Genomic DNA, 26,679 nt, shown 5'->3' on the forward strand with positions numbered 1-26,679 from the left:
CAGCACCTTCCTAACCTGTAACCTCTACCTGCTAGAAAAAAACAAGGTCAGTGGACACAGAGAACATGACCAACAAGTTCCCCTCCAAACCATACACAATGTCCTGACTTGGAACTCTCACTATTGCGGAGTCAAAATTCTGAAGCACTCCACCAAACAGCACTGTAACTGTACCTGCACTAGTGGATCAAGGCAACAGCTCACCACGACGTTCTCATGAGGAATAAACACCAGTCTTACCAATGACACCCATAACATTTGAAAGAGTAAAGAAAATATTTGCCATTTGGTGCACAGTGGACTGCTATTAACTAATTGAGATTTTAAAATGTGCTTCAACATTATTTTAATGCCTTTCAATGAAAGAAATAGTCATCAGTGCTGTTTACAAAAACATTTTCTCATTCTCTGTATGAAATTAAAAGTTTTTGGTTTGAACATACAAACAAACATCTTAAGAAATTCCCTTTAGGACAGTATTGCCCAGATATTTAATACATTACTGTTGGAAATTTTTAAATTTTTGTATAAAAATACATTAAGACAGTAGTTTACATGTTCCCTGACAAATTGGTTCAAAATTTTCACATAGCAAAAATGTAAACATTACTTTCAGCATCTAACATTTGATGAATTACACCAAAGCAACTATTTTTGGCAAATAAGATACAATTTCCAATTCATTTATATGTTTCCACAAAAGGAGACATCCAGTGCAACTTAAGCTGTCCCCTTTGATTTTCATCTTATTGCATATTTACAGTGGTATCAAACAAGTAGTTAGAAACCATCCAAATGGCAGATTGGTTTCCTTATACATTCACTACCAAGATGAAAAGAATGGCTTTCTGCAATGAAATGTCTGGGTGAAGGCATTGCTGAGGTGGACTATCCTGCCTTGACTTCCAGAGCTACTTCTTTCCACAACCACACGAGGCATCTGGACGAGTTGAATGGGACTTTTCCCATCTTTAAGTGCCTGAGTAAGGTTCAAAATCTGGGTATAAAACAAGGAAAGGCAGAGTATGCTTTTACATTCAGTTCCTTTCATCCTATGAAATATGATCTATTCAATGAATAGCTGTAACACATTTTTTAAGCCATTATAAATAATTATTGCTCTTAAGTAAAATGTCACCACTCAAAAAACTTTATCACAGTTCTGCATGAAAATATGAACTGCACATTAGAACCCAAACTTCTGAAAAGCATGTAAATAAATGAGATAGTGACTTTTCAAAAGCAGTTAATTGAGGAGAGGCAAATCTCAACAGGGTGAGAACAGAAAACTAAGAGCAATGGGTTGCTTTCAAGGTAAGATTATTTGCTATGGGAATGTACACTGCCATAAGGAGGAAAAGATTGGATTTTTTTGTTCAAAGCTTCTTAAATGAAAATAATAGACAATAAAGCAAGAAGAGGTAGATAATAAAATTTGAGACACAGGTTAGTTGCCAGTCTCTTCTCAAGAATTCAAAGTCTATGCCTACAAACAGTAAAAGGGTGGTAAAAATGATTAGGAGTGAATCAATCAGGGATCAAAAAGACGTGTGTGTAAGACAGGAGACACAACTGAAGTGCTAAAAGTGAGATCTTTGTATTCATCTTAAGAAATTGCAAAGTTAGTGAAAGAGAATGAAGCTGAGACAAATGTGCAAAAATGTTGATAGAGGTAATAGTTATATTAGTTATTGAAACAAAAAGTCGCAATGATCAAGTGAGATGCAGCGTTGTTGCTAAAAGGAGAGAAGAGTGGAAATTGTTTACGTTCTAACCATAAGTTTCCAATCCTCCTTAAGTCCTGTGGTAATGCCAGAAGACTGGAGAATTACAAATATTAAAACCTCTTTGTGAGCAAAATTGTAAGGATGAATATGACAATGTCGACCAGTCAATGGAATCTGAGAGGTTGGCAAGGTTTCAGATACAAAAATTCCTAACATTTGGACAAATTATGAAAGCCACCATGTACCTGTTATGGGTGAATGGTGTTTAACGGCTTTGGCTGAATGAGTTGATGATATAATAGTGGGGATCGATTAGATAGATGCAATTGGTGCCATCTACACCGACTTCCAAAATATAAGCATCAAAGCACGACATGACATGCTCAAAGTTTAAGCTCAAACATGGATATAAAATTGGTTGTTGAGACACTGAAGTGAAGAGTTGTTTTTCACATTGGAGGAAGGTATATAGTTATATTAGGACCCAAGCTACTCCTGATACTTATTAAATGACCTTAACTTTGAGGTACAGACTTCCAAAAAGTGAGGATGACAAAACATGGTAAAACTGAACTGTCAGGAAGATAGTGATAGCTTTCAAGACAACACAGACAGACTAGTGAAACAGGTCAAAATCCTGAAATCTCCCCACCATGCAAATGGACTATCATGGTTCAAAAAGGCAGCTCACCACCACCACCTTCAAGGGTAACTAGAGATGGCCAGCCAAGAAAACTCACATCCCATTAAATTATAAAAAATATAGATGGACAAGTGGCAGATGCAATTTAACATGAGATCCACACAATCATAAAAACAAGGAGAGAGGGATATAGGGATCTGTATGCAAAGGGCAGGGTGGTTTGAGAAAACAGTTAAGTATACGTGACCATGGGATTTATGAACAGATGCATGCAGTATAAAAATAAGGAAGTTTGATACACTTTATAAAATACTTCTTTGGCCTCAATGTTTCTTATTCTGGGCACCAAACTTTAGCAAGAATTTAATGACATGAGAAAGGGTGTAGAAAACTTTCACAAGAACGGCATAAGGGATGAGGAACTTCAGTCACATAGCTGGGTTAGAGAAGTGAGGTTCTTTTTAAAGTGAGGATTAAAAGGAAATCCAATAGAAGTGAAGCGTCCAGACGTGGCAGATATCAAGAAACTGTTCCCCTTAGCAGAATAGAGAACCAAGCAACACTGCCTTTTATTCAACTTATCAAATAGCGTCATGGAGAAAAGCCAAAAACAAATCAGAATTTGGAATGCGTTCCCTCAGTGAGTTGGAGGAAGCCTTCAGAAAGAGAAAGAACTAGATAACTGGAAAGAACTGGGCAGCACGGTGGCTCAGTGGTTAGCACTACTGCCTCAACGCCAGGGACCCAGGTTCGTTTCAAACCTCGGGCAACTGTACGTGGAATTTGTTAATTCTCCCTATGTCTGTGTGGGCTTCTTTCGGGTGCTCTGGTTTCCTTCCACAATCCAAAGACGTGCAGGTTAGGTGAATTAGCCATGCTAAAAATTGTCCATTGCATTCAGGGATGTGTAGGCAAGGTGCATTAGTCAGGGGTAAATGTAGGGGAGTGGGTTACTCTTCGGAAGGTTGGGGGGGACTTGTTGGGCCAAATGGCCTGTTTCCACACTGTAGGGATTCTATATTAAAAAAATTACTGGGAGAAAAAGTATATTGTAGGTATATGGAAAAGATGGTAGAGTAGGTTAGTATAGTGTGTTGCTTTTGTAAAGAGTTAGCATGAAGTCAATGAATTATACAGCCCATTCCTATAACCATTTGATGATTTGATGCATATCATGTACACACAATCTTAGTTAAAAATAACCTCCAGGTTAAAGATCATTTAGATAAATTAAACTTTGTTATAGGATTTGCATAACAGAACTTTAATCAGCAGACAGAGGATTAAAAGATAACCAGTGGCCAAACCATTCCTTGTAAAGTTCTTTGTTCATAGCAATTTCATGAAAATTCACGGTAAAATTCATATGTTACCTGTCCTCTCATCACTGACATCTGCAATTCAAAGGTGGGTTTGTCAAATCCTCTGTCAGTCTGAAAAATAAAACCATGTACATGAGTACAAGAAAGGTTTCTGCAAGAACCAGGACACAACCTCAACACTTTAAATTGTAGCTTTTAAAAAAACGTTATACTAGTATCACTGTTTAGACAATTTACATTTACGAACAAATGCTACATTAATGCAGTTTTCTAACTATAATAAAACTCTGCGTAGAATATTTTTACTTTTGTAAAGCAACTTAGCTTATTAGAAATTGTAGAAATTGAGAACGAACATAGAACATTACAGCACAGTACAGGCCCTTCAGCTTTCGACAGTGCGCCAACCTGTTGAACCAATCTGAAGCCCATCAATCCTACATTATTCCATTTTCATTCCTGTGTCTATCTAATGACCATTTAAATGCCCATGAGGTTGGCGAGTCTACTACTGTTGCAGGCAAGACATCCCACGCCCCGAGTACTGAGTAAAGAAACTACCTCTGACATCTGTCCGATATCTATCGCTCCTCAATTTAAAGCTGTGTTCCCTTGTGCCAGCCATCACTATCCAAGAAAAAAGGCTCTCGTTGTCCACCCTATCTAACACTCTGATTATATGTCTCAATTAAGTCACCTCTCAATTTTCCAACAAAAACAGCCTCAAATCCCTCAGCCTTTCCTCATAAGTCCTTCCCTCCATACCAGGCAACATCCTAGTAAATCACCTCTAAACCCTTTCCAAAGCTTCCACATCCTTCCCATAATGCGGGAACCAAAATGGTACGCAATACTCCAAGTGCAGCCACACCAGAGTTTTGTACAGCTGCAGTATGACCTCATAGCTCCGATACTCAATGCCACTACCAATGAAACCTAACACACTATGTTTCTTAACAACCCTATCAACCTGGGTGGCAGCTTTCAGGGATCTATGCACATGGACACCGAGATCTCTTTGCTCATCTACTTTACCAAGAATCTTACCATTAGCCCAGTACACTTTATTCCTGTTGCTTCTTCCAAAGTGAATCACCTCATCTTTTCCGCATTAGACTCCATTTGCCACTTCTCAGCCCAGCTCTGCAGCTTATCCATGTCCCACTGTAACCTGCAACATCCTTTGGCAGTATCCACAATTCCACTGACCTTAGTGTCATCCACAAATGTACTAACCTATCCTTCTATGCCGTCAACTCGGTCATTTATAAAAATGACCAACAGCAGTGGCCCCACTTGCAGTACACCACTAGAATGAAGGAAAAACAAACAACAGAACAAGTAGTCAAAAACTTTAATGCTTTGCATGTCCAAAGTCAACTTTATCAATCATCCAATTGCTTCTTAGTTGAACAAGAAGCCATAGTGAGAATTCAGTGCAGAGTGAAAGGTGTTGCTTTGTTTCACTTCTGCAACAGATTTCTTTTTCTCATGTTCCTAAACTAGGAAATTACGTTAGCATTAGTCCACTAAATTAGCAGCTGAGCAAGAGGCATAAAAATGCATCGTTAATAGGAACTAATTAATCAAAGTAAATGTAGAATCATTAGAAGCCACGCAAGGTTGACTACAATGGAGAACAAGGAAATGCCAGACAAAGAAGTAAAAGAATATATCTCCATGGCATAGCAACACAACAAAATTGTTAGGAATAATGGGACACCAAGGAGCCAACAGAATTAGAAACTTAAATAGTAAGAAACATTACCAGAAAGATTAATGGAGCCAAATGGAAACAAATCTCTGGATCTGAAAACATACATTCTACAGTTTTTGAACAAGGCAGCTATAGAGATTGCAATACATTGTTCTCATCTTCCAGAATTGCTTAGAATCTAGAACAAGTCCCTATGATTGCAAGGTAGCAAGTATATCCCAGCTCATTGAGGAATGGGAGAGAAAATGGCACTACAGACCACTCAGTCTACCATACACAGGTTAAGTGCTAGAATCTATCTTTCTGGATGACCAAATAGGGATCAGCAAATCATAGGAATTTAGGAAAGGGAAATAATGTTTGACAAAACTTAATTTGAGGATGTAGCTACTAAAATATATCAGACAGATGTGTGGATATAGCATATTTGGAATTATGAAAGTCATTTAATATGTGCCATACAAGAGATTATTGAACAAAAATGTAAATTCGTAGGATTGAGAGTGTAGACTAGATTAAGGAGAAGTTAATAGACAGAAAACAGAAGAAATAATGGATCATTTTCAGGTTGACAGGCTACAACTACCAGGATATCACAATGACCACTTTTGACCTCAGTTTTTTTTTATAATTTGTTAGCGATTTAGGTTAGGGGACTGAGTGCAATGAATGCAGATTTGCTGACAATATAATGTTAGTTGGGAAAGCAAGCAGTAAGGCACAAAGAGGCTGTTAAAGATATAGAAAATCTGCTTGAATGGGAAATAGTATGGCTGATAAAATACAATGCGTGGAAGTGTAAAACGTTATGCACAGACATGTCAGGCAGAATTTATGAAGAGAAATAGTCAATGCTTTAGATTGTTGACCTTTCATCAGCATTTTGCTGAGTTTCTTTTGTAGGGGAAGAGGTGGCAGCTGTCACAGCTGCCAGATGGCTGTGGGTTAGGATGGATGCAGCAAAAGAAATTGAACAATTTTAAACCAAAGGAAAATTACGCTAACTAGAAGCCAGGAAATCAAAACCATTGAGGTAATGAATTTCTTGCAAAATGCTATAGAATCTGTACCTTAAATCTTCTAAATACATCAGACCTTAATGCTGAAAATATAACAGATGCTGTTTGTAATGAATAGTTAAAGTTGCAATAGTCTTACCAGATCATAGGGCAGTTCTTTAATGAGAGAGAAGACTAATAGTGGTTTAACCCGAGGGTCACATCTTAGGTGAGAGAAAAAAGTTGAAAAGAAGAATCTTGCATGGTAACTTAAGTCAGTGTGGGAACTGGCATCATTCTGCAACAAAATTATCCATCCAGCCTACTGAGCTAGGCGGACTCTTCCTGCCTGGACTATCGATTGTTTGTTTTAAATCTAAAATTGAAATTTTAGACAGTCAAAAGGGTGGTTAACTGCCTAGTCAAAATTTTCTCCACTGTGTGTTGGAGATTCATTAGTTGTGACCTCACCACTGTGCAGGAAGTGAGAAAGTCAGTTATTTTGAAAGACCTCCAGTTAAAATGTCAGAAAACAACAGGCCCAAATACTGTGGTGTGTCAGAAATGTTTTCCTTGTGTGTTATGACTAATTTTAATGGAGAATTAAAAATAAATGACATTTATGAATTATGAAGATACTACTGCTACATAACATTGACTGCAACATCTAACAAGAGTTAATACAAAACAAAAACCAAAATGCATTAGAGAAAACAAAAGTGCCCAGTAAGGATGGCAAACCAGGAGGGCATCAGCTGCTGTAGGCCTGTTTACCAATAGTTTGCCAAAAAGAGGAAGAAAAGATGTGACATGGGTATGTAGGAAAAAGAATACTGAACTAGAGGGAGTATAGAGAGATCAGGAGGGTTACAAATAGGGGGTTTGGAAGCTTAAATTGGAGGTGCTGAGAGAGGAAATAAAGTGGGCTAACTAGATCTTGAATAAAGGTGATCAGGGCTGTGCAGAATAAGATGCTTGCACGTGATTGGAAAATTCACACCATCAGGAAAAATAAACTTTTTATTTTGCACAGCTAAGTCGATAATCGAGTACAGCATGAAACACCACATGGACAACACTTTTATTTACTCCATGCACCACTGCTGCAATACTGTGATTTTAGATGGCTCTTATTCTAGACTGGGAGATTGCTAATTGTTTTGAATTTTGTCTTCCAATCTGGTCTCTCATCAGGAATTGGATTCAGTACTCATTACTTAGAAAATTCAAAAACTGATCCATTCTCTGCACTCAGAAGAATTCAAAAGTAAAATCAAAAACCGTGCCATACACCTACAGATTACATAGCATTACACTGTGCAAACTAAAGCTCTTAACACCTTTCCAAACACATTACAACAGTTGCATTTCTGTACATTGGGTAGCTTCAAACTAAATTCAAATATAATCCTTAAAATCAAAATAAAATACCTTTGCACAGTCCAAAACAGATTCATATCCACCTAAAGACAAAACTATGAGCCAAGCAGAGAAAATTCAGATAATGTTTCTACCATCCATGTGTAGCAGGTTTGACGGACCAACTATCTTTTCTTGTCAATTTTGCCTGTTCAAATGAATATATGGCAACTTTTTTGAAATTGTTATTTTAGCAACATAAAACATAACCAACCATCCCCCAGGACAGTCTCAAATTCAGGCTCAAGAAAATTAATTCAATTTTCTTAAAGATAATCTATAAAACAGTAAATTTATCCATTCAATCCATAGACTGGCTTTAAATTTCAGCTTCCCAAGAAATATGCATATTTAGCTACCTGTAACTACAATTCTTGTGAAGACATTAGTGCAAAAAGTGCAAACTTGTTTTTTATTCACTTGTGGGACATGGACATCACTGGCTGGCCAGCATTTACTGCCCATCTCTACTTGCTGTTTATGTAGTGGTGGTGATGAGCTGCCACAGTCCATGTGCTGTCAGTAGAACCACAATGTCCTTGAGGAGGGAACTGCATGATTCTGACCCAACAGTGAAGCAATGGCCATATATTTCCAAGTCAGGACAGCGAATGGCATGGAGGGGAACTTGCAGATGTATCTGCTATCCTTGTCTTTCTGGATGGAAGTGGATTTGGAAAATGGTAAAGATGTTTAGTGAATTTATGCAGTCATCTTCTAGAAAGTCCATACTGCTGCTGAGCATCTTGGTGGAGGGAGTGGACGTGCTGCCAATTAGTCAAGCTTCTTGTCCTGGATGGCCTCAAGCTTTGAGTCTTGTTGGAGCTGCACCCATCCATTCAGTCAAGTGGGGAGCATTCCATCACAGTCCTTGTGGACAGACTTTGGGAGTCAGGAGGTAAATTACTCGCCACGATAGTTCTAGGTTCTGACCTGCTTTTGTAACCACCGCTTTTATAGTGTGAGTCTAGCTGAGTTGTTCGTCAATGGTAGTCTCCAGGATGTCCAACATTTGGGGAAGGGGTGTGCTGGGATACAATCATACTAAAACCACATTGACAAGAGGTGGTGGTGAGATTGTCTCTTATTAGAGATGGCCATTGACTGGAATGTGTGTGGCGCAAAGGACTTCAAACAAACCTTAAAGAGTTCATATAGATCCTCACAGAGGTCCTGAACGAAATTCATATCTGAAATTCGGGAAAGAACAAAATCTCTTGTCTCTTGCGAAAAAGGAATTTTAGCTTGATGAAGCCAGGCCCAGTGAAACGGATCTATTGGAAGACAAAGCAAAAAAAAACTAGATAAAACTGTGCACATGTTTAAAAGTAGTTATTATTGACAATTGCACTGAGAATGCCTCTTTACACAAATTTTTACTTGACCCAGCGAAATATGTACATTTAAAATGAGTGATGGGGACCATCAATGTTTAAAGGACAAATAAGAGGTAATACCTTAAAGCTCCAAGTTAAAAAAAATCAAAACAGTATGAAGCACTCAGTAAAAAAGTTAAATTAAAAGGAACAGTGTTGCTTAGGCCCCATTACCAATTTGTCAGGATTTAGAGGCAGTAGCTTGACATCTATCACCTCAAATGTTTTATCTCAGTAACACAGCATTGGAATACATTACTGATTGTAGCAAATGCATGATAATGCAGAAGTAACAAGTGTAATCTTGTGGTAAAAAATTATAATCTGTTAATATTTGTTTAAAATGCAAGTTTAATAGTGACCGTTTGTTGCTGTTGTCATTAATCAGCATTGATTGATTTATGTTCCTGGTGAAATAGGTGACTGTTGTGAATCACTTCAATGACAGACCTTTACTATTGTTACAATGAGAGGACTTGACTCTGAACAAAGATGGAGTTTTAAACTACATATATTATAATTAAAATACTATTAGTCATATATTATAGAATAAGGTGTTTAACAGGCAGCCAAGAAATCTTTTACCTGAAAATTCAAGTAAAATTACGTTTTAACAATATATTCTTGACTCTAATGTGCAGACTTCCAAAAGAGTTGTGGAAGTACATATCTTATAGATATCTCACATACTCCCTGAACATTTCATCCAGTCTGAACTATAACAGTCTACATTGATCGTGTACAGATTTGGTTGGAGTCCTACCAACTATTTGCATAATTAAACTAAACCGCAAATTCACGAAAATTCAACAACTAGCCTCATCCCATTTCAGTGATCTACTCCCCCAACTCACCATTCCCCTAATCCTGCTCTGAATCCCAGCTTCTGCCACTACACTTCCCCTACTGCCCCCACCCCACCAAAAAGTCTATTAAAGTTATATTCACATTGAAATCATTGTCACCTTCTTTCACAAGTGCTCAAGTTTCAAAAGAGCTCCAGTTTTTAAACCTGCATGCTAAACGAGAAGAAAGAAATGAAGTGTCTGCAACAGGATGTAGACAAGGTAGCAGTATGCAGTCAAGGTACAAATTGTGTTTAATACAGCAAAGTGCATAATTGACATTATGGCACAATTCAAGGTTTTGTAGGAATTTGGGAGTGACTACAGAGGAACCTTGACTATCCAAGCAGGAAGTATTTTTGTTCAGATAATCAAATGCCAGATAACACAGCGTAGCCAAGCATCGGGACTTGTCCAAATAATCCTTAATTCAGATAATCAAATGCCGGATAATTGAGGTTCCTCTGTACATTGAGAGTGGCAGGACAGAGAGACAGTGGTCACTAAACCCTATGGGATGTGTTCTGGTTATTACGTTAGCCAAGATGATGAAATCCTTGAAAGAATGCAGATGAAATTTACCAATACACTATTAAAGGCCTTCTTTCCCAAATTATCTGGGACCAAACTTAAGTTGGTAAAGTTCTCCTTATAGGAAAGGAAGTTGAGGAAATTTGACATAAGGAAGAGAAGGAGAAAGACATCCTGTTAACTGACAGTACAAGGCTGGGGGTGGGGTAGTGCACAGAGATTTAGGATTTTGGGCAAATGTGAGGATGAAATTTTTTCAAGAAAAATGATGCAAATGGTAATGACCTAGAGCTTATTGTCCACAAGATTGGTGTAAGCAGAAACAATATTTCGAAGGAAACAATGGATACTTCAAGGGAAAACAATCAAGTGGTCAAAAGAATTTACTGATTTATTCTGAAAAAAGCTGGTATAGTCTCCTTTAGCACTGTAAACGATACTGTGGTTTTATTTAAAAATTGCTTTATTCAATTCATGAAATCAGTGTTTCAGATTACAAAATCCTGGTAGATCAATTAAGCCCAGGCATGCTGTCATCAAAAAAATGGAATAGAAATTTTAAAGAAAGTGCTTGAACACAAAATAGTTTTACACAGCTTGGTTTAATATTGATGTCAAAGATGTAACTTAGCAAATTTTATTTGGACCCTGAATATTTTGAATTGACAGAAGGTTTTCAAAATACTTTGACTGGCTATTTAACTTCTGCGGCGATCTTGCTTAAAGTGTTTATAACTTAATTCATTTACATTACACATCAAGTAGTTTATCAAAACTTCACATATGGGAAACACTTATATATAGCAACATTCTCAAGTGTTGATTTAATGCAATGGCAATATAATAAAAATGCATTTCACAAACAAAAGAATATTTTCAAGTTAACAAAGGTGCAAAGTTAAAACTTCACAGACAAAACTTCAGAAAATATTTTAATCTGAACTAACAATCATGCAAATAAACAAACAAGTGTTAGAGCTAAATGCACTTACAGGCTCTCCACTCATCAGGATGTTTAAATGGAAAAGCCAATCCATTGTCAATAGCCGCAATTTTAATGGCTGGCTCTTTGTTATGTGTCCATTCAGAGTCCTATTAAGTAGAGTAGATTTTGTTTAAATGAACCACGTCATTAGTAATTTTGTTACTTCTATTCAAGGTAACAGCTATTAAATAAAAACAAAGTGTCTAGCTATAATATTAGGACCAAATGCACTGCCATCCCAAAAGTGCTCAGCGAATTCATCAGATCTCAGATCTTTGTCATCCTCATATTTAAAGAGAATAATTGCTAATACATTTACCTATATTAGGGAAGGCCAGATAAAGAGGTTTTACATGAACTAATATCAGCAAACCTTCAGTAAATGAAGTAAAAGAAAAACATGGAAAATGAGTAAATCAATTCAGATTTTTTTGTTCTAAATTAGCACAGCACAACTTAAATCAAGTTTCTGTAGGGGCTAGAGAAATAAATTTCAAGAATGAGCTGGATACTCTGAATTGTTAATCACGTGATTTTATCATTTGAGATTTGCAAATTTTAGCTATTAAGAAAAACAGCATGAAAACATGAATGCAAGCTACTGGAATTAGTCACCTGATTATTTCACACATGCAATTCAAGGTTTAATACTGACTTCAAATATATTTGCCACTTCAATTTCTACCTGAACAAAGATAAGCACATGCACTCTTTTACCTGTCAATTTTTGTTTGATAAAACTGCTTGGTACATTAAATTCAAAGTACTTTATTAATACGAGTTTTTGCAATTGCACTTTATTATTCTGTGACATTGACAGTTTGTTCATATTTGACTCAGCAAGCATGAATATGTGTAACCGTTACAAAATCAACTGTCAAGAATCCTACCATGTAGATGCTTACAAATTGTAAGTTTAAAATTATTTATAATTGTAGATTGGGAACAGAAATGGTTTTGTTTTCTCAGCAAATTTCTATTGAGGACAACTGATTGATGATGATTATGAATCAACCTACTATACTTTATGGTGGGATCATTTAGATTAACTGAAAAGAATGCTACAAAATTGAAAAATGATTTACTGTGCAGATTAGGTACAGTGGTAGTCATCCCCACTCAGCTCGCTAAGCCTCATCTCTCTTTCATGGAACTCCACTGTTCTACCTCTCACTTACCTGTTCTGGAATTAGAATCTCAGAAACTGCTTGCTGGTCAGTGCTGCTCCTGGCTCTTCTGGGACTAAAATACTGCAGGTTAATCTGATTGGCCAGTAGCTCTGATGCTGACCTTCACTCAAGAAAAGGCAGAAGCCTTGATTTCAACCAACTAACATTTCATAGAGTATTAAATGACTAAAGCTGCTGTGGCAAAAATGCACATCCACTGACTGTTCAAGTAGTCTGACAGGAAGTACCATGACTTACGGAAACTTCCGTCCCATGGAATAAAATACATTTCACAAGCTTATTTCCTAATGATTTTAGAAAAGAAAATTTTAGAATTAAATGTAGATCTTTTCCGCTAAAGCATTCTGCATTAAAAATATGTTTGCTTTATCTTATTGACAAATATTACCATCAAGTTGGAGTAGATCTGGTACAGCAATGTTAATTTTAATTAAGTAGAAGAAAGTTGGTACAAACAAAACGTGTGCATTTAGTGATAATTTCCAACACCCACCTTATCAGAAAGCTCTTTTGTGGTTTCTGGCTTTTCATATTTCATCAGCCAGTTATCATTTCCTCTATCTGTGTGACAAGGAAAGAAAAGAACAGACAAAGAAGTCTGGTACTGAATTCTGAAATTCTGAAATTCATTGCATCTCTTAAAATATCATATAACTTCTCCATTTCCATTGTATTACCTTCAGAATTTTTCAGTGCTCCATCTGACTAAAATACCCTGTAGCAATTTGCTTGAATTTGTTTTGTTGAATTCCATGGGTGCCATATATAAAATGTTGCCATTTCAACACACATTGCAAAATAAAATTTCACATTGGTAATTTTAGGATACCCAATCCATTTAAAATAACCAGTTGAGTGCAGAATAAAATTATGAGCATTTATATAATAATTTCTTAAAAGTCCACTAGGTGTTGATAAACTTGGGCAACTAAAGAACGAAAGGGTTGGTAATTCAGCTCTCAATCCTTTCAGCCACTATTCAGTTAGAAAATGACTGACCTGCTTCTCAATGACCTCACAATTTTGGTTCCATACACCAGGATCAAAAAAAGATTTATTTCTGTTACCCTAAAATAGCCTTTAATCAAACTTAAAATGTTATTAAATCATCTCAATATCTAACGAATATTCTTCTTGGAGTTTGTTTCATTTCGTTATATCCAATTTCACTGATTCAGTTATAGTTAGTATTTATGGATGTAGGTTTGTTCGCTGAGCTGAAAGGTTCATTTCCAGATGTTTCGTTACCTTACTGGACCTCACGCAAAGCAATGCTGAAAATTCCTGCTTTCTATTTATATGTTTGGGTTGGTGATGTCATTTTCTGTGGTGATGTTATTTCCTGTGGTGAAGTCACTTCCTGTTCTTTTTCTCAGGGGGTGGTAGATGGGGTCCAAGTCGATGTGTTTGTGGATAGAGTTCCGGTTGGAATGCCATGCTTCTAGGAATTATCATGCGTGTCTTTGTTTGGCTTGTCCCAGGATGGATGTGTTGTCCCAGTCGAAGTGGTGTCCTTCCTCATCTGTATGTGAGGATACTAATGAGAGAGAATCATGTCTTTTTGTGGCTAGTTGGTATTCATGTATCCTGTGGCTAGTTTTCTGCTTGTTTGTCCAATGTAGGGTTTGTTACAGTTCTTGCACGGTATTTTGTAAATGACATTAGTTTTGCTTGGTGTCTGTATAGGGTCTTTCAAGTTCATTAGCCACTATTTTAGTGTGTTGCTGGGTTTGTAGACTACCATGATGTCAAGGGGTCTGAGTAGTCTGGCAGTCATTTCCGAGATGTCTTTGATGTCGGGGACAGTGTCTCAGATTTCTGGATGTGTTTTATCTGCTTGCTTGGATTGGTTGCTGAGAAATCGGCGGACTGTGGTCATTGGGTACCCATTCTTTCTGAATACACGGTATAGGTGATTTTTCTTCTGCTCTGTGTAGTTCCTCTGTGCTGCAGTGTGTTGGCTTGTTGAAATAATGTTCTCATGCACCTTCATTTGTGGGTGTTGGGATGATTGCTTCCGTAGTTCAATATTTGGTCTGTATGTGTTGTTTTTCTGGAAACACTGGTTTGAAGTTCCCTCTACTGTGACATCTAGGAATGGCAGTTTGTTGTTGTTTTCCTCCTCTTTAGTGAATTTTATGCCAGTAAGGGTATTATTGATGGTCTTGAAAGTTTCCTCTAACTTGTTTCGTTTAATAATGACAAAGGTGTCATCCACGTAGTGGACCCAGAGTTTGGGTTGGGTAGTTGGCAGAGCTGATTGCTCAAGTCTGTGCACGACTACCTCTGCTAAGAACCCTGAAATCGGAGATCCCATGGGTGTTCCATTGGTATGTCTGTAAGTTTAGTTGTTGAAGGTGAAGTGGGTGGTAAGGTATAGGTCCACTAGCTTGGCGATATTCTCCTTGTCGATGAAGTTATTTGTGTTTGGTGTATGTGTCTTTGGGTCTTCTAATAGTGTAGTCAGTGTTTCGTTGACCAGGTTAATGGCCAAGGTAACGAAACGTCTGGAAATGAACCTTTCAGCTCAGTGAGCAAACCTACATCCAAAACCTCAATCTGAACTACAAATCTTCTCAAAACTCGTTAAGTTACTACTTATTCACAATAGTCTAAGATATTCCATCGATATTCCTTCAAAGTATTTGGCCTCAAGGGAGGACAGCAAGGTGAAAGAACTCTGCATTATCGCTTTTTTACAACACAGTTCTCTATAAGTTTACTTTGAGGAAGGAAAAATTCACCATGGATAAACGGGGTAAGGCAGTATTTATCATGCTGGGACAGCAACCTAAAGGACTACATTTTAAATATCAAAATTGTAAGCAAATAAATTAAATTCAATAAGTGCACTAAATTACAGACCAATACCATTAAAACAATACCATTAGCTCACTGCTGGCCTTCAAGGACAAGAATGTGTGTCCCTAACATAATTTCTCTTAAAATTCACTCCAATCCTATTAAGGATGGTTAATATTGATTACAGTCAGAAAGCAGCCTGGCCAATTGGTTATCAATGGCAATAAGTGGAGCAATTTGAATTGCTGAAAGATGATAGTTTGGCTAAGATGTCTGACAATAGATGCAATTCCACAATTGGACAATGTTTTCTACATAATTGGAGGTGTGTAGAATTATACTGACAATCTACTTAGGATTGTTATTCGGGCTTGCAGAACAGCATCCTTGAGTATAGTCAAAGCTATATGTAACACATCTTGTCCATTGCAGGAAAAAATAGGCACTGGATGTGCATTCTAACTCCACAAAATACTCAACAGCCATTCTCTGGTTCATTTTTCAAGGCAATGTTTTGACCAAAGTCAACCTGCCTGGTTTAGAATTTAAATAAAGCTTCTTCAGTCTGTCAATCATTAATTGCACATTCACATGGCTAGGCCTCTATTCGGAAACCACCCGCTAACCAATCAGGACTTTGATTGTACAGTAAAAATGTTGTTTTCCATTTATTTTTGCAATTCTAGCAAATTATTCCGATTAAAAAAAATGTGAATCGTTCGCAGCAATTCTTAACACAATTTACAAAATGAAGCTTAAGTGTCACAATGCTTTCATTATTCATACTGAAGATTCTAGGTGATGTCACTCAGTCTTCCAACTGCTCTTCCTTGTGTCACTAGATCCATTGATATTATTTTCAACTCACTATGTATATAAAGCAGGCTTAGTACATCGATGCTTTGTGTCAATAGTTAATTAGCATGTTGAGATTGGTGAAAATTGGATGGAGATTTTTAAAAATTCTAATTCTCTACCTTTAAGGTTCATCCCAATTGGAGGACAAAATAAATCAGACATTAAAAATTCAATGGCAAAGGTGTTTTTTCCAGAACTAACAGACTTATTTGAGCAAATTTTACAATTCAACTTTCAAAGGAAATTTCATATTTACCTGTATTCCTAATTATGTAATCTAAAATTACCAATCTCTCAAACTGAGACTGAAGTTGCTTGCGAGTGTTTTCTGGTAATGGATCAGCTTCAAATTTCCGAAGCCAATAGTCTGCTTCCTTGTAGTTTTCTACAAACAGTTGAAAGGAGCCAACCTACCAAAATAGGATAAAGGGTGAGGTCAGAATTTTGTTTATGTTTGAGCTTAAAATGTCAGTCTAAACTCAAGAGAAAATGGACCACATTGCATAGGTTGTTCAAAATAGGATAACACGATTATTCAGCAGGGGTCAGTGGTACATTAATGAACTTTATACATTAATAATTGTGCAGATTCAAAAATTAATTTAAAACTTAAATATCTACTAAAATCAAATCTGACTAAACAAAATTACAATAATAAGAAATATTTTGATGTAATTTTCTAAAGCAATTTACTGTATTTTATTTAAAGGCAGTTATTGTTAACCAAACTTTGATAGGTTAACGTAGTCTACGTGGAGATCTGCTGGCTCTGTTTGCTTCATACTCAAGGCAGTTTTGTTTTTAGTTATGCGATTGTGATAACATCAATTCTTGTGTGGTTTTATATTTTAAAAACTCTGGCACACTGTGCACACGTGAAAATATTCTGCCACCTCAGCCACCAAAAATTAATCTTGGTAGCACAAAACTTAAAGCCTAAAATCAAAAAAATAGGCCACAAGTATTTTACTCCTTCAAAATTTCATGTTACAGTATTGGTGGTTGGGTACATTGAAAGATAAAATGGGTAGAAACTACCAAGAAATAGAGGTTACTTTCAAAGTTTAAGATTTATACCTTTGGAGGCAGTCCAATCCTATGGAACCTCCGACCAACTTTTGGTACTTTTTCAAGAGCATATTTCTTTCCTCTGGATTTTGCACGATCTATTGCACTATAGTTGAATGTTTCACTTGCAAGCCAGACTACCTATATTTGAGAAAATACATAAAATGGGATTACTAGAACACATTTTGAGAATCAACTGTGAACTTTATTCTGTTTTCATTTCTTGGGATGAAGAAGTTACTTTAATAGCAGGATTGTGCACATTCCTACACAGCAATCTAAACACTCCAATTCTAGCAACATCCTTGTAAATTTTTTCTGAACCTTTTCAGGTTTCACAACATTCTTCCGGCAGAATGGAGATCAGAATTGCGTGCAATATTCCAAACGGGGCCTAACCAATGTCCTGTACACCTGAAACATAACCTCTCAACTCCTATATTCATTCTGACCAATAAAGTGTATGAAACATCTTCTTCACTATCCTACCTCCTTGATATTTAACTTTCAAGGAACTATGAACTGATGACTTTAATATAAAGAATTATATTTGACTGATAAACCATGTTTTCAAACATCAGACCAAATTACTCTCTCACAGCAGTATTTAAGTTACATCAGTTTGAAGTATAATGAATTTCTAATACTCTGTAGATAGAGGTATGCAGTCAACTTTGATGTTACCAAAACAAATCTTTTATATGCAAATACAAAAAGCGTTGGTAATTGGGGAAGTCAATGTTCCTTAGAACAACAACTCTAAATGGAAACAATCTTTGCAAGATCCTGGAAGGCCAGTATATTTAACACTTATAGGAGTGAAATAAGCTGAAAATGTGTTGCTGGAAAAGCGCAGCCTGTCAGGTAGCATCCAAGGAACAGGAAATTCGCTCCTGATGAAGGGCTTATGCCCGAAACGTCGAATTTCCTGTTCCTTGGATGCTGCCTGACCTGCTGCGCTTTTTCAGCAACACATTTTCAGCTCTGATCTCCAGCATCTGCAGTCCTCACTTTTTCCTAGGAGTGAAATAATTAAAAGATCACATCACCAATGCCAATTTCATGAAACTATAGAAATCACTTTATCAACATTTACTGTTATCTTTCTTTAGCAGTGTAACATGAAAGGCAATAGAAAGAGGACACTCAAAAGCATACAATATGGTCTAATCTCTACATTGATAATCAGGAAAATTTCTAAAGAATGCCCATCTTCTAGATGTAATAAATTCCTCATTTCAGCAAAATCAATAAAACATACAGTAACATGCCTTTGTTTTTGGTACAACTCCCAGGCCTAGTTTTTCATCTACAAGGTAAGCGCCAGCTTCTGACAAGTAACCTTGATTAGGTATGAGACATCCACGACCAAAACAGCAAGGACAGCAGATCTTGTGGAAAAATTTGGTCCATTTTGGATTTAGCTGCCCATAGGGTTCTTCAGTTTTTGGTTTGAAGACTCCAATTATTTTCTGGGGAAAAAAAAAAGAAAATATCGTCATTTCAAAAGATAACTATATGATAAAAAACTGAAATTTTGCTTCCAACGTATAAATCAAATGCAGGATTAATTACAAAATGCGTAAAAAATAGAACAGTGGTCAATCTATGGAATTCATTACCACAGTCGAGAGTGTAGTGCTGGAAAAGCACACAGGCAGCATCCGAGGAGCAGATGAATCGACGTATAAGCCCTTCATCAGGAAAGGGCTTATACCAGAAAAGTCAACTCTCTTGCTCCTCGGATGCTGCCTGACCTGCTGCCTTTTCCAGCACTATACTCTCGACTCTGATCTCCAGCATCTGCAGTCCTCAATTTCTCCTAAATCATTACCACAGAAGGCTGTGGAGGTCAGGTCATTGAGCATATTTAAGACCGAGATAGACAGGTGCTGGAGTATCAGAGGGATCAAAAGTCATGGGGAGAAAGCAGGAGAATGGGGTTGAGAAACTAGTCAGCCATAGTTGAATGGCTGAGCAGACTAGATGGATTGAATGTCCTAATTTGTACTGCTGTATCTTAAAGACCACCATTTAATGTAATAATGGCTAATCCTCTCTCAATGCCTGCCAACTTTTACTACATGGCTCTTAATGCCTTTAATACCTTAAAAATTATTGAATATATTCAATAAACATGTCTTCCAGCTTTCACAAGCTTCTGTGGCACAGAATTCCACACAATCACGGAATGGTGTGGGGATCAGACACATCGCTGCAAGAGGATCAGGGCTAGGAACAAAAACATCTAAGGATATACATTCTATCGAAAATACAAGCAGACAGGCAGAGGGGGGTAGGGTTACCTTCCTAGTAAGAAAAAAAACTAAATTGATAGCAAGAAATGATATTCAATCAGAAGACATAGAATCAGCATGGGTAGAGTTGAGGAACCACGAAGGAAAAAAGATCCGGAAATTGAAAAGACAAGTAAGAAAGGCATTATTAGAATAATTATGGGGAACTTCAATATGCAGGTAGACTGGGAAAAATCGGATTGGCAGTAGATCTCAAGAAAATAAGTTTGTGGAAGGCCTAAGAGATTTATTTTGGAGCAGTTTGAGATATGGCCTTTCTGGGAACAAGCAATTCTGGATTTGGTGGTATATAAAGAAGCAGGCTTTATTAGGGAGTTTAAGGCTAAGGAAGCCCCGGGGCAGTGACCATATTATAGAATTCACCCTGCAGTTTGAGGGGGTAAAAACTGGAATTAGATATCACAGTATTACAACTGAGTAAAAGGTAACTATGTAGACATGAGGGAGGAGCTGGCCAGAGTTGATTGGAAGGGGAGCCTATCAGGGAAGATGCTAGAGCAGTAATAGCAAAAGTTTCTGGGGTAACAGCAGAAATTTACCCCAAGGAAGAAACATACAAATGTGGCTGGGGAGGCCACAACCAACAGAGAAGTCAGGGGACAGCATAAGAGCAAAGGAAATATGCATACAATGTAGTAAAGATTAGTAGGTGAGCCAGATGATTGAAAAATCTCAAAGCCAGCAGTAGATAATTAAAAAAGCAATAAGGGGGGAGAAAATGAAATGAGAGAGTAATCTACCTAGTAAAGAAGATTGCAAGAGACCTTTCAGATATTTAAAAGGTAAGAGAAAAGCAAGGGCAGACACTGGATCTGCCAGAAAATAAGGCTGGAGAAGTAATAGCAGAGGAACTGAATTAGTTTTCACAGTGGAAGACACTAGTAGCATTGCAGAACTTAAAAAGACTCAAGGGCAGAGTACAGTCGCCATCATGAAGGAGAAGGTACAGGGGAAACTGAAAAGTCTGAAGTTGGATAATCACCTGCACCAGCTGGACTACACCATAGAGAGTCATGAAGGAGATAGCTGAAGAGATTGTAGAAGATTGGTGGTAATCTTGTAGGAATCACTGGAGTCAGGGAGGGTTCCAAGTGATTGGAAGGTAATTAATGTAATACCTCTGTTTAAGAGGAAAGCAGAAGACAGGAAACTTGAAGCTGGTTAGATTGCTCGGCTCCTGGTACAATTTTAGTGTCCAGTATTAACAATGAGATTATGGAGTACTTGGAAGTGCATAGTGAAATAAGGCAGAGTCAGCACAGCTTTATCAAGGGGAGGTCAGGCCTGACAAAATCTGTTAGAATTACTTGGAGAGGCAATGAGCAAATTAGACAAAGGAAAGCCAATGACCGTGATTTCCAGAAAGCCTTCGATGTGGTGGCAGCTAAATAGGATAACAGTCCATGTGGTTACTGACAAGATACTAGCATGGACAGGGGTTCGACTGACTGGTAGAAGAGAGAGTTGGGACGAGAGGGCCTTTTTCACGATGGCAGCCAGTGACTAGTGGAGCTTGCAGGGGACCACTGCTATTCTCATTATACATTAGTGATCTGGTCAAATGAGCTGGGACATTTTTGCTAAGTTTGCAGATGACAGTTGGAGGGTAGGTGCTGTTGAGGAAATGCAGAAGATTTGGACATGCCAGGTGAGTGGGCAGATCAAATGCGATGAGGAGAACTCTTGAGGTAATCCATTTTGGTAGGAAGACATGGAGACTATTTTCAGAATGGTGAAAGGCTTCAGAAAACTGAAGCTCAAAGGGACCTGGGAGTCCTTCTTCAGGATTCCCTTAAAGTTAACATGCAGGTTCAGTTGTAGTTAGGAAGGCAAATGCAATGTTAGCATTCATTGCAAGAGGGCTAGAATACAAGAACAGATGAACTGGTGAAGCTGTTTAAGGCTCTGGTCAGACTGTAGTTAGAATATTGAGAGGAGGTTTAGGCTCGGCACCTAAGGAAAGGGATGTTAGCATTGGAGAAGGACGAGAAACGTTACAAGAATGATCCCAGGGACGAAGGGCTTGTCATATGTGGAGCCATCGGGACTCTGGGTCTATGCTTGGAGTTTGGATGGATGAGCTGGTATCCGGTTGCAACTTACAGAAAACTGACAGGCATGGATAGAGTGGACATAAAGAAGATTTTTCCACAAGTCTGAAAGACTAAGACCAGAGGGCACAGCCTCAGGACGAAGGGACAGCCCCTCAGAACTGAGATAAGGAGGAATTTCTTCAGCCACAGGGTGGTCAATTTGTGAATCTCAATGACGCAAAGGGGATCAAGGTTTACATAGAGAACGGGATTTAGAGACATAAGCAATGACGGGCTTAATTCTGCTTTTTAAAATTTATTCATTTTTGTAGGATGTGGGAGTCGCTGGATGGCCTACATTTATTGCCCATCCCTAGTTGTCCTGGAGGTGACGGTGATGAGTTGCCTTTTTGAACCGCAGCAGTCCACCTGCTATGGGTTAATCCATAATACTTTTAGTGAGGGAATTCCACAATTTTGACCTAGTGACAATGAAGGAACAGCAATATATTTCCAACTCAGGATGGCGAGTTGCTTAGAGGGGAATCTGAAGTCAGTATTCCCATATATTTGGTGCCCTTATCCTTCTAGATGGAAGTGGTCATGAGTTTGGAATGTGCTGTCTGTGGATCTTTGATGAATTTCTATAGTGCATCCTGTATCCACTACACACTGCTGCTACTGAGCGGATGTAGTGCCAATCAAGCTGCTTTGTCCTGGATGGTGTCAAGCTTGAGTGTTGTTGGGGCAGACAAGTACCATCACACTTATGCCTTGTGATCGTGGACAGGCTTTGAAGAGTCAGGTGGTGAGTTACTTGCTGCAGTATTCCTAGCCTCTGACCTGCTCTTGTAGCCACTGTGTTTATGTGGTGAATCCAGTTGAGTTTCTCGTCAACGATAACCCCAATGATGTTGAGAGTGGGGACTTCAGTGATGTTAACATCATTCAATGTCAAGGGACAGTGGTTAGACTGTCCTAGCCTGGCATGAATGTCACTTGCCACATGAGCCAAAGCCTGGATATGATCCATATCTTGTTGCATTCGAACATGGACTACTTCAGTATCTGAGGAGTCGTTAACAGTGCCGAATATTATGCAATTTTCGGTGAATATCTCCACTTCTGACCTTACAATGGAAGGAAGGTCACAGATGAAGCAGCTAAAGATAATTTGAAAAATTCCTGCAGAGGGGTCCTGGAGCTGAAATGATTGACTGCCAACAATCATGACCTTCTTCTGATGTGTCAGATATGTTTTATGGTCTCAAATGAAATCAGATGGAACCTGGCAGTGAATTGACAAACACCCAATTGAAGCCCTGTTGAGCCTGCAAAGTACTCCTTTAATAACATTTGGGAATTAGTACCAAAATGAGGAGAGCTGTCAGGCAACATCTTGACATAGTATTACTCATTGAATCTTATCTTAAACACCTCTCAGATACCAGCATTCCTATCATTCTCCTGGTCATATTCCCATCCTACTGGCAGGGCAAACAGTAGTGATATACAGTCAAGAGAATCTTGCTTTGTAAATCCTCAATGTTGATTCCTGACACGATGAGGTCTTATGGCATAGGCAAACATGGGCAAGGAAATCTTGTCCTGATTAAGACATACCAGCTCTCCTTGATTGATGAATTAGCATTTTATCCATGTTGGATACCACTTGGTGCACAGAGTGTGGTAAGAGTGCAGAATTTAGTTTGGGTGAGGGACTTTAATGTCTATCAGGAGTGGTTCTGAAGCACCAATGCCCAAGGAGCTGGTGAAGTCCTAAAAGAAAGTGGTAAGTAAACCAAGAGGGAAAAACATATGGACTCTACTCCATTCTCTCAGTTCCTCTCCATCGTATCTGTTCCACTGATGTCAACACAGAAACAGACCCTTCAGTCCAACTCATCCATGCCGACCAGATTTCCTAAATTAATCCAGTCCCATTTGCCAGCATTTGGCCCACAGTCTTTTAAACCCTTCCTATTCACATACCTACATGATGCCTTTTAAATGTTTAATTATACCAGCCTCCACCACTTACTCTGGCAGCTCATTCCAAACACGCATGGCCCTCTTCATGCAAAACCCCTTTAGTTCCCTTTTAAGTCTTTTCCCTCTCTCCTTAAATCTATGCCCTCTAATTTTTGACTCCCCTACTTTTGGGGCAAGACCTTGGCTATTCACCCTATCTATGCCCTTCATGATTTTATAAGCCTAAGGTCAGCCCTCCATGTCCGACACTCCAGGGAAAATAGCGGCAGCCTATTCAGCCTTTCGCTATAGCTCAAAGTCTCCAGTCCTTGCAATATCCTTGTAAATCTTTTCTGAATCCTTTGAAGTTTCACAACATCCTTCCTATAACAGGGAGACCAGAACTAAATGCAGTATTCGAAAAGTGGCCTAATCAATGTCCTGTACAGCCACATGAACTCCCAACTCCTATACTCAATGCACTGACCAATAAAAGCAAGTATTCCAAAGTTTTCGTCACTATCTTACTAAGCTGTGACTCCACTTTCAAAGAACTATGAACCTGTACTCCAAGATCTCTTTGTTTAGCAATATCCCCCAGGGTCTTACCATTAAGTGTAAGCATCAATGAAAGTTAGCTTCTGCTCTTTCTTTCTTCGTTTGGAAACTTTCAATCTCAGTACTGTTTTTACTAAGAGATACTTTCTCCAATACTTTCTCTATAGCCAATTTAGAGGAATCATTCAATCTTATTTTATGTCTTCTAATTCTTTCAATCCAAGTCCAACCTTACATCCTATCTGGCCAACCACAGCATCTTGCTGCTTATAACTGTTCTCCTCCTCACATCCTGGGAGACTAACCATAATTGCGAATTTACAGGATATCTTAAGCTCTTCTGTCAAAACCCATCTCCATGGCAATATGAATCACATGGGGCTGGTATGCAGGTGTAAATGCTATCTTAAATTTATCATTCCTCTAAAGTAAAGATCAATCTAAAACAACTGTTTACAACCAGATTCTCACCTGCCTGCCTGCATACTAGCTGTTGCTATTGTCTTCCACTTGACAACTCTCACATTCTTCCCATCAAAACAACCTTGCTGTCAAGCATCTTCAGAACAAGTTACATATCCCCTTGTATTATCTTAAAGACACTATCCCAAAACATGAGTTTTAAAACTCAGTTGTACAGTATTATATTGAGTCCCTTAGATTTAGACATCTTGCAAATTGTCCAGATTAAAGAGGAGGAAGTGCTGAATGTCTTGAAACGGTTAAAAATGGATAAATCCCCAGGACCTGATCAGGTGTACCTGAGAAGTCTGTGGGAAGCTAGAGAAGTGACTGCTGGGCCTCTTGCTGAGCTATTTGTATCATCGATAGTCACAGGTGAGGTGCCGGAAGACTGGAGGTTGGCAAACGTGGTGCCACTGTTTAAGAAGGGCAGTAAAGCCAAGCCAGGGTGAGCCTGACCTCGGTGGTGGGCAAGTTGTTGGAGGGAATCCTGAGGGACAGGATGTACATGTATTTGGAAAGGCATAGACTGATTAGGGATTGTCAACATGGCTTTGTGCATGTGAAATTATGTCTTACAAACTTGATTGAATTTTTGAAGTAGTAACAAAGAAGATTGATGAAGTAGGTGTAATCTATATGGATTTCAGTAAGGCGTTCGACAATGTTCCCCATGGGAGACTGATTAGCAAGGTTACATCTCATGGAATACAGGGAGAACTAGCCATTTGGATACAGGACTGGCTCAAAGGTGGAAGATAGAAGGTGATGGTGGAGGGTTGTTTTTCAGACTGGAGGCCTGTGACCAGTGGAGTGCCACAAGGATCAGTGCTGGGCTCTCTACTTTTTGTTATTTACATAAATGATTTTAATGCGAGCATAAGAAGTACAATTAGTAAGTTTGCAGATGACACCAAAATTGGAGGTGTAGTGGACAGCGAAGAGGGTTAGCTCAGATTACAACAGGATCTGGACCAGATCGGCCAAAGGCTGAGAAGTGGCAGATGGAGTTTAATTCAGATAAATGCGAGGTGCTGCATTTTGGGAAAGCAAATCTTAGCAGGACTTATACATTAATGGTAAGGTCCCAGGGAGTGTTGCTGAACAAAGAGATCTTGGAGTGCAGGTTCATAGCTCCTTGAAAGTGGAGTCGCAGGTAGATAGGATAGTGAAGAAGGCGTTTGATATGCTTTCCTTTATTGGTCAGAGCATTGAGTTGGGAGGTCATGTTGCTGCTGTACAGGACATTGGTTAGGCCACTTTTGGAATATTGCGTGCAATTCTGGTCTCCTTCCTATTGTAAAGATGTTGTGAAACTTGAAAGGGTTCAGAAAAGATTTACAAGGATGTTGCCAGGGTTAGAGGATCTGAGCTACAGAGTGAGGCTGAACAGGCTGGGGCTGAGGGGTGACCTTATAGAGGTTTACAAAATTATGAGGGGCATGGATAGGTTTAGAGTGAGAGGGGAAAGATATAAAAGAGACCCAAGGGGCAAAATTTTCACACAGAGGGTGGTACGTGTATGGAATGAGCCTCCAGAGGATGTGGTGGAGGCTGGTACAATTGCAACATTGAAGAGGTATTTGGATGAGTACATGAATAGGAAGGATTTGGAGGGATTTGGGCTGGTTGCTGGCAGGTAGGACTAGATTGGGTTAGGATATCTGGTTGGCATGGACAGATTGGACCGAAGTGTCTGTTTCCATGTTGTACATCTCTATGACTCTATGGAAAGGTAGTGTCACTACATCCATTTAACATTAGCTAACATACGACTTTTCACAAACTTCCTATTTAGCAGTGGTGTACAATCTGCACATGACATTCTCTCCAGTCCTTCCACTCCTCAGTCTTAA

The 26,679-nt window shown here is 38.4% G+C and overlaps 1 protein-coding gene across 1 annotated transcript in view; it reads right to left on the reverse strand.

Moving 5' to 3' along the window:
• Window positions 1-329: 329 nt before the first annotated feature.
• Window positions 330-26,679, reverse strand: part of LOC132815864 (phosphatidylinositol 4-kinase type 2-beta-like) — a 35,012-nt gene continuing 8,662 nt past the window's right edge. Inside the window, exons 2-9 of the mRNA XM_060825199.1 lie at window positions 18,753-18,953; window positions 17,491-17,622; window positions 16,670-16,823; window positions 13,247-13,314; window positions 11,571-11,670; window positions 8,967-9,100; window positions 3,744-3,803; window positions 330-997 (exon numbers count right to left, since the gene is read on the reverse strand). Coding sequence (XP_060681182.1) covers window positions 824-997; window positions 3,744-3,803; window positions 8,967-9,100; window positions 11,571-11,670; window positions 13,247-13,314; window positions 16,670-16,823; window positions 17,491-17,622; window positions 18,753-18,953 — 1,023 coding nt within the window. The 3' untranslated portion in view covers window positions 330-823. The remainder of the gene's footprint in view (window positions 998-3,743; window positions 3,804-8,966; window positions 9,101-11,570; window positions 11,671-13,246; window positions 13,315-16,669; window positions 16,824-17,490; window positions 17,623-18,752; window positions 18,954-26,679) is intronic.

Source organism: Hemiscyllium ocellatum, chromosome 1, assembly GCF_020745735.1.
Source record: "Hemiscyllium ocellatum isolate sHemOce1 chromosome 1, sHemOce1.pat.X.cur, whole genome shotgun sequence".
Lineage (NCBI taxonomy): Eukaryota > Metazoa > Chordata > Chondrichthyes > Orectolobiformes > Hemiscylliidae > Hemiscyllium > Hemiscyllium ocellatum.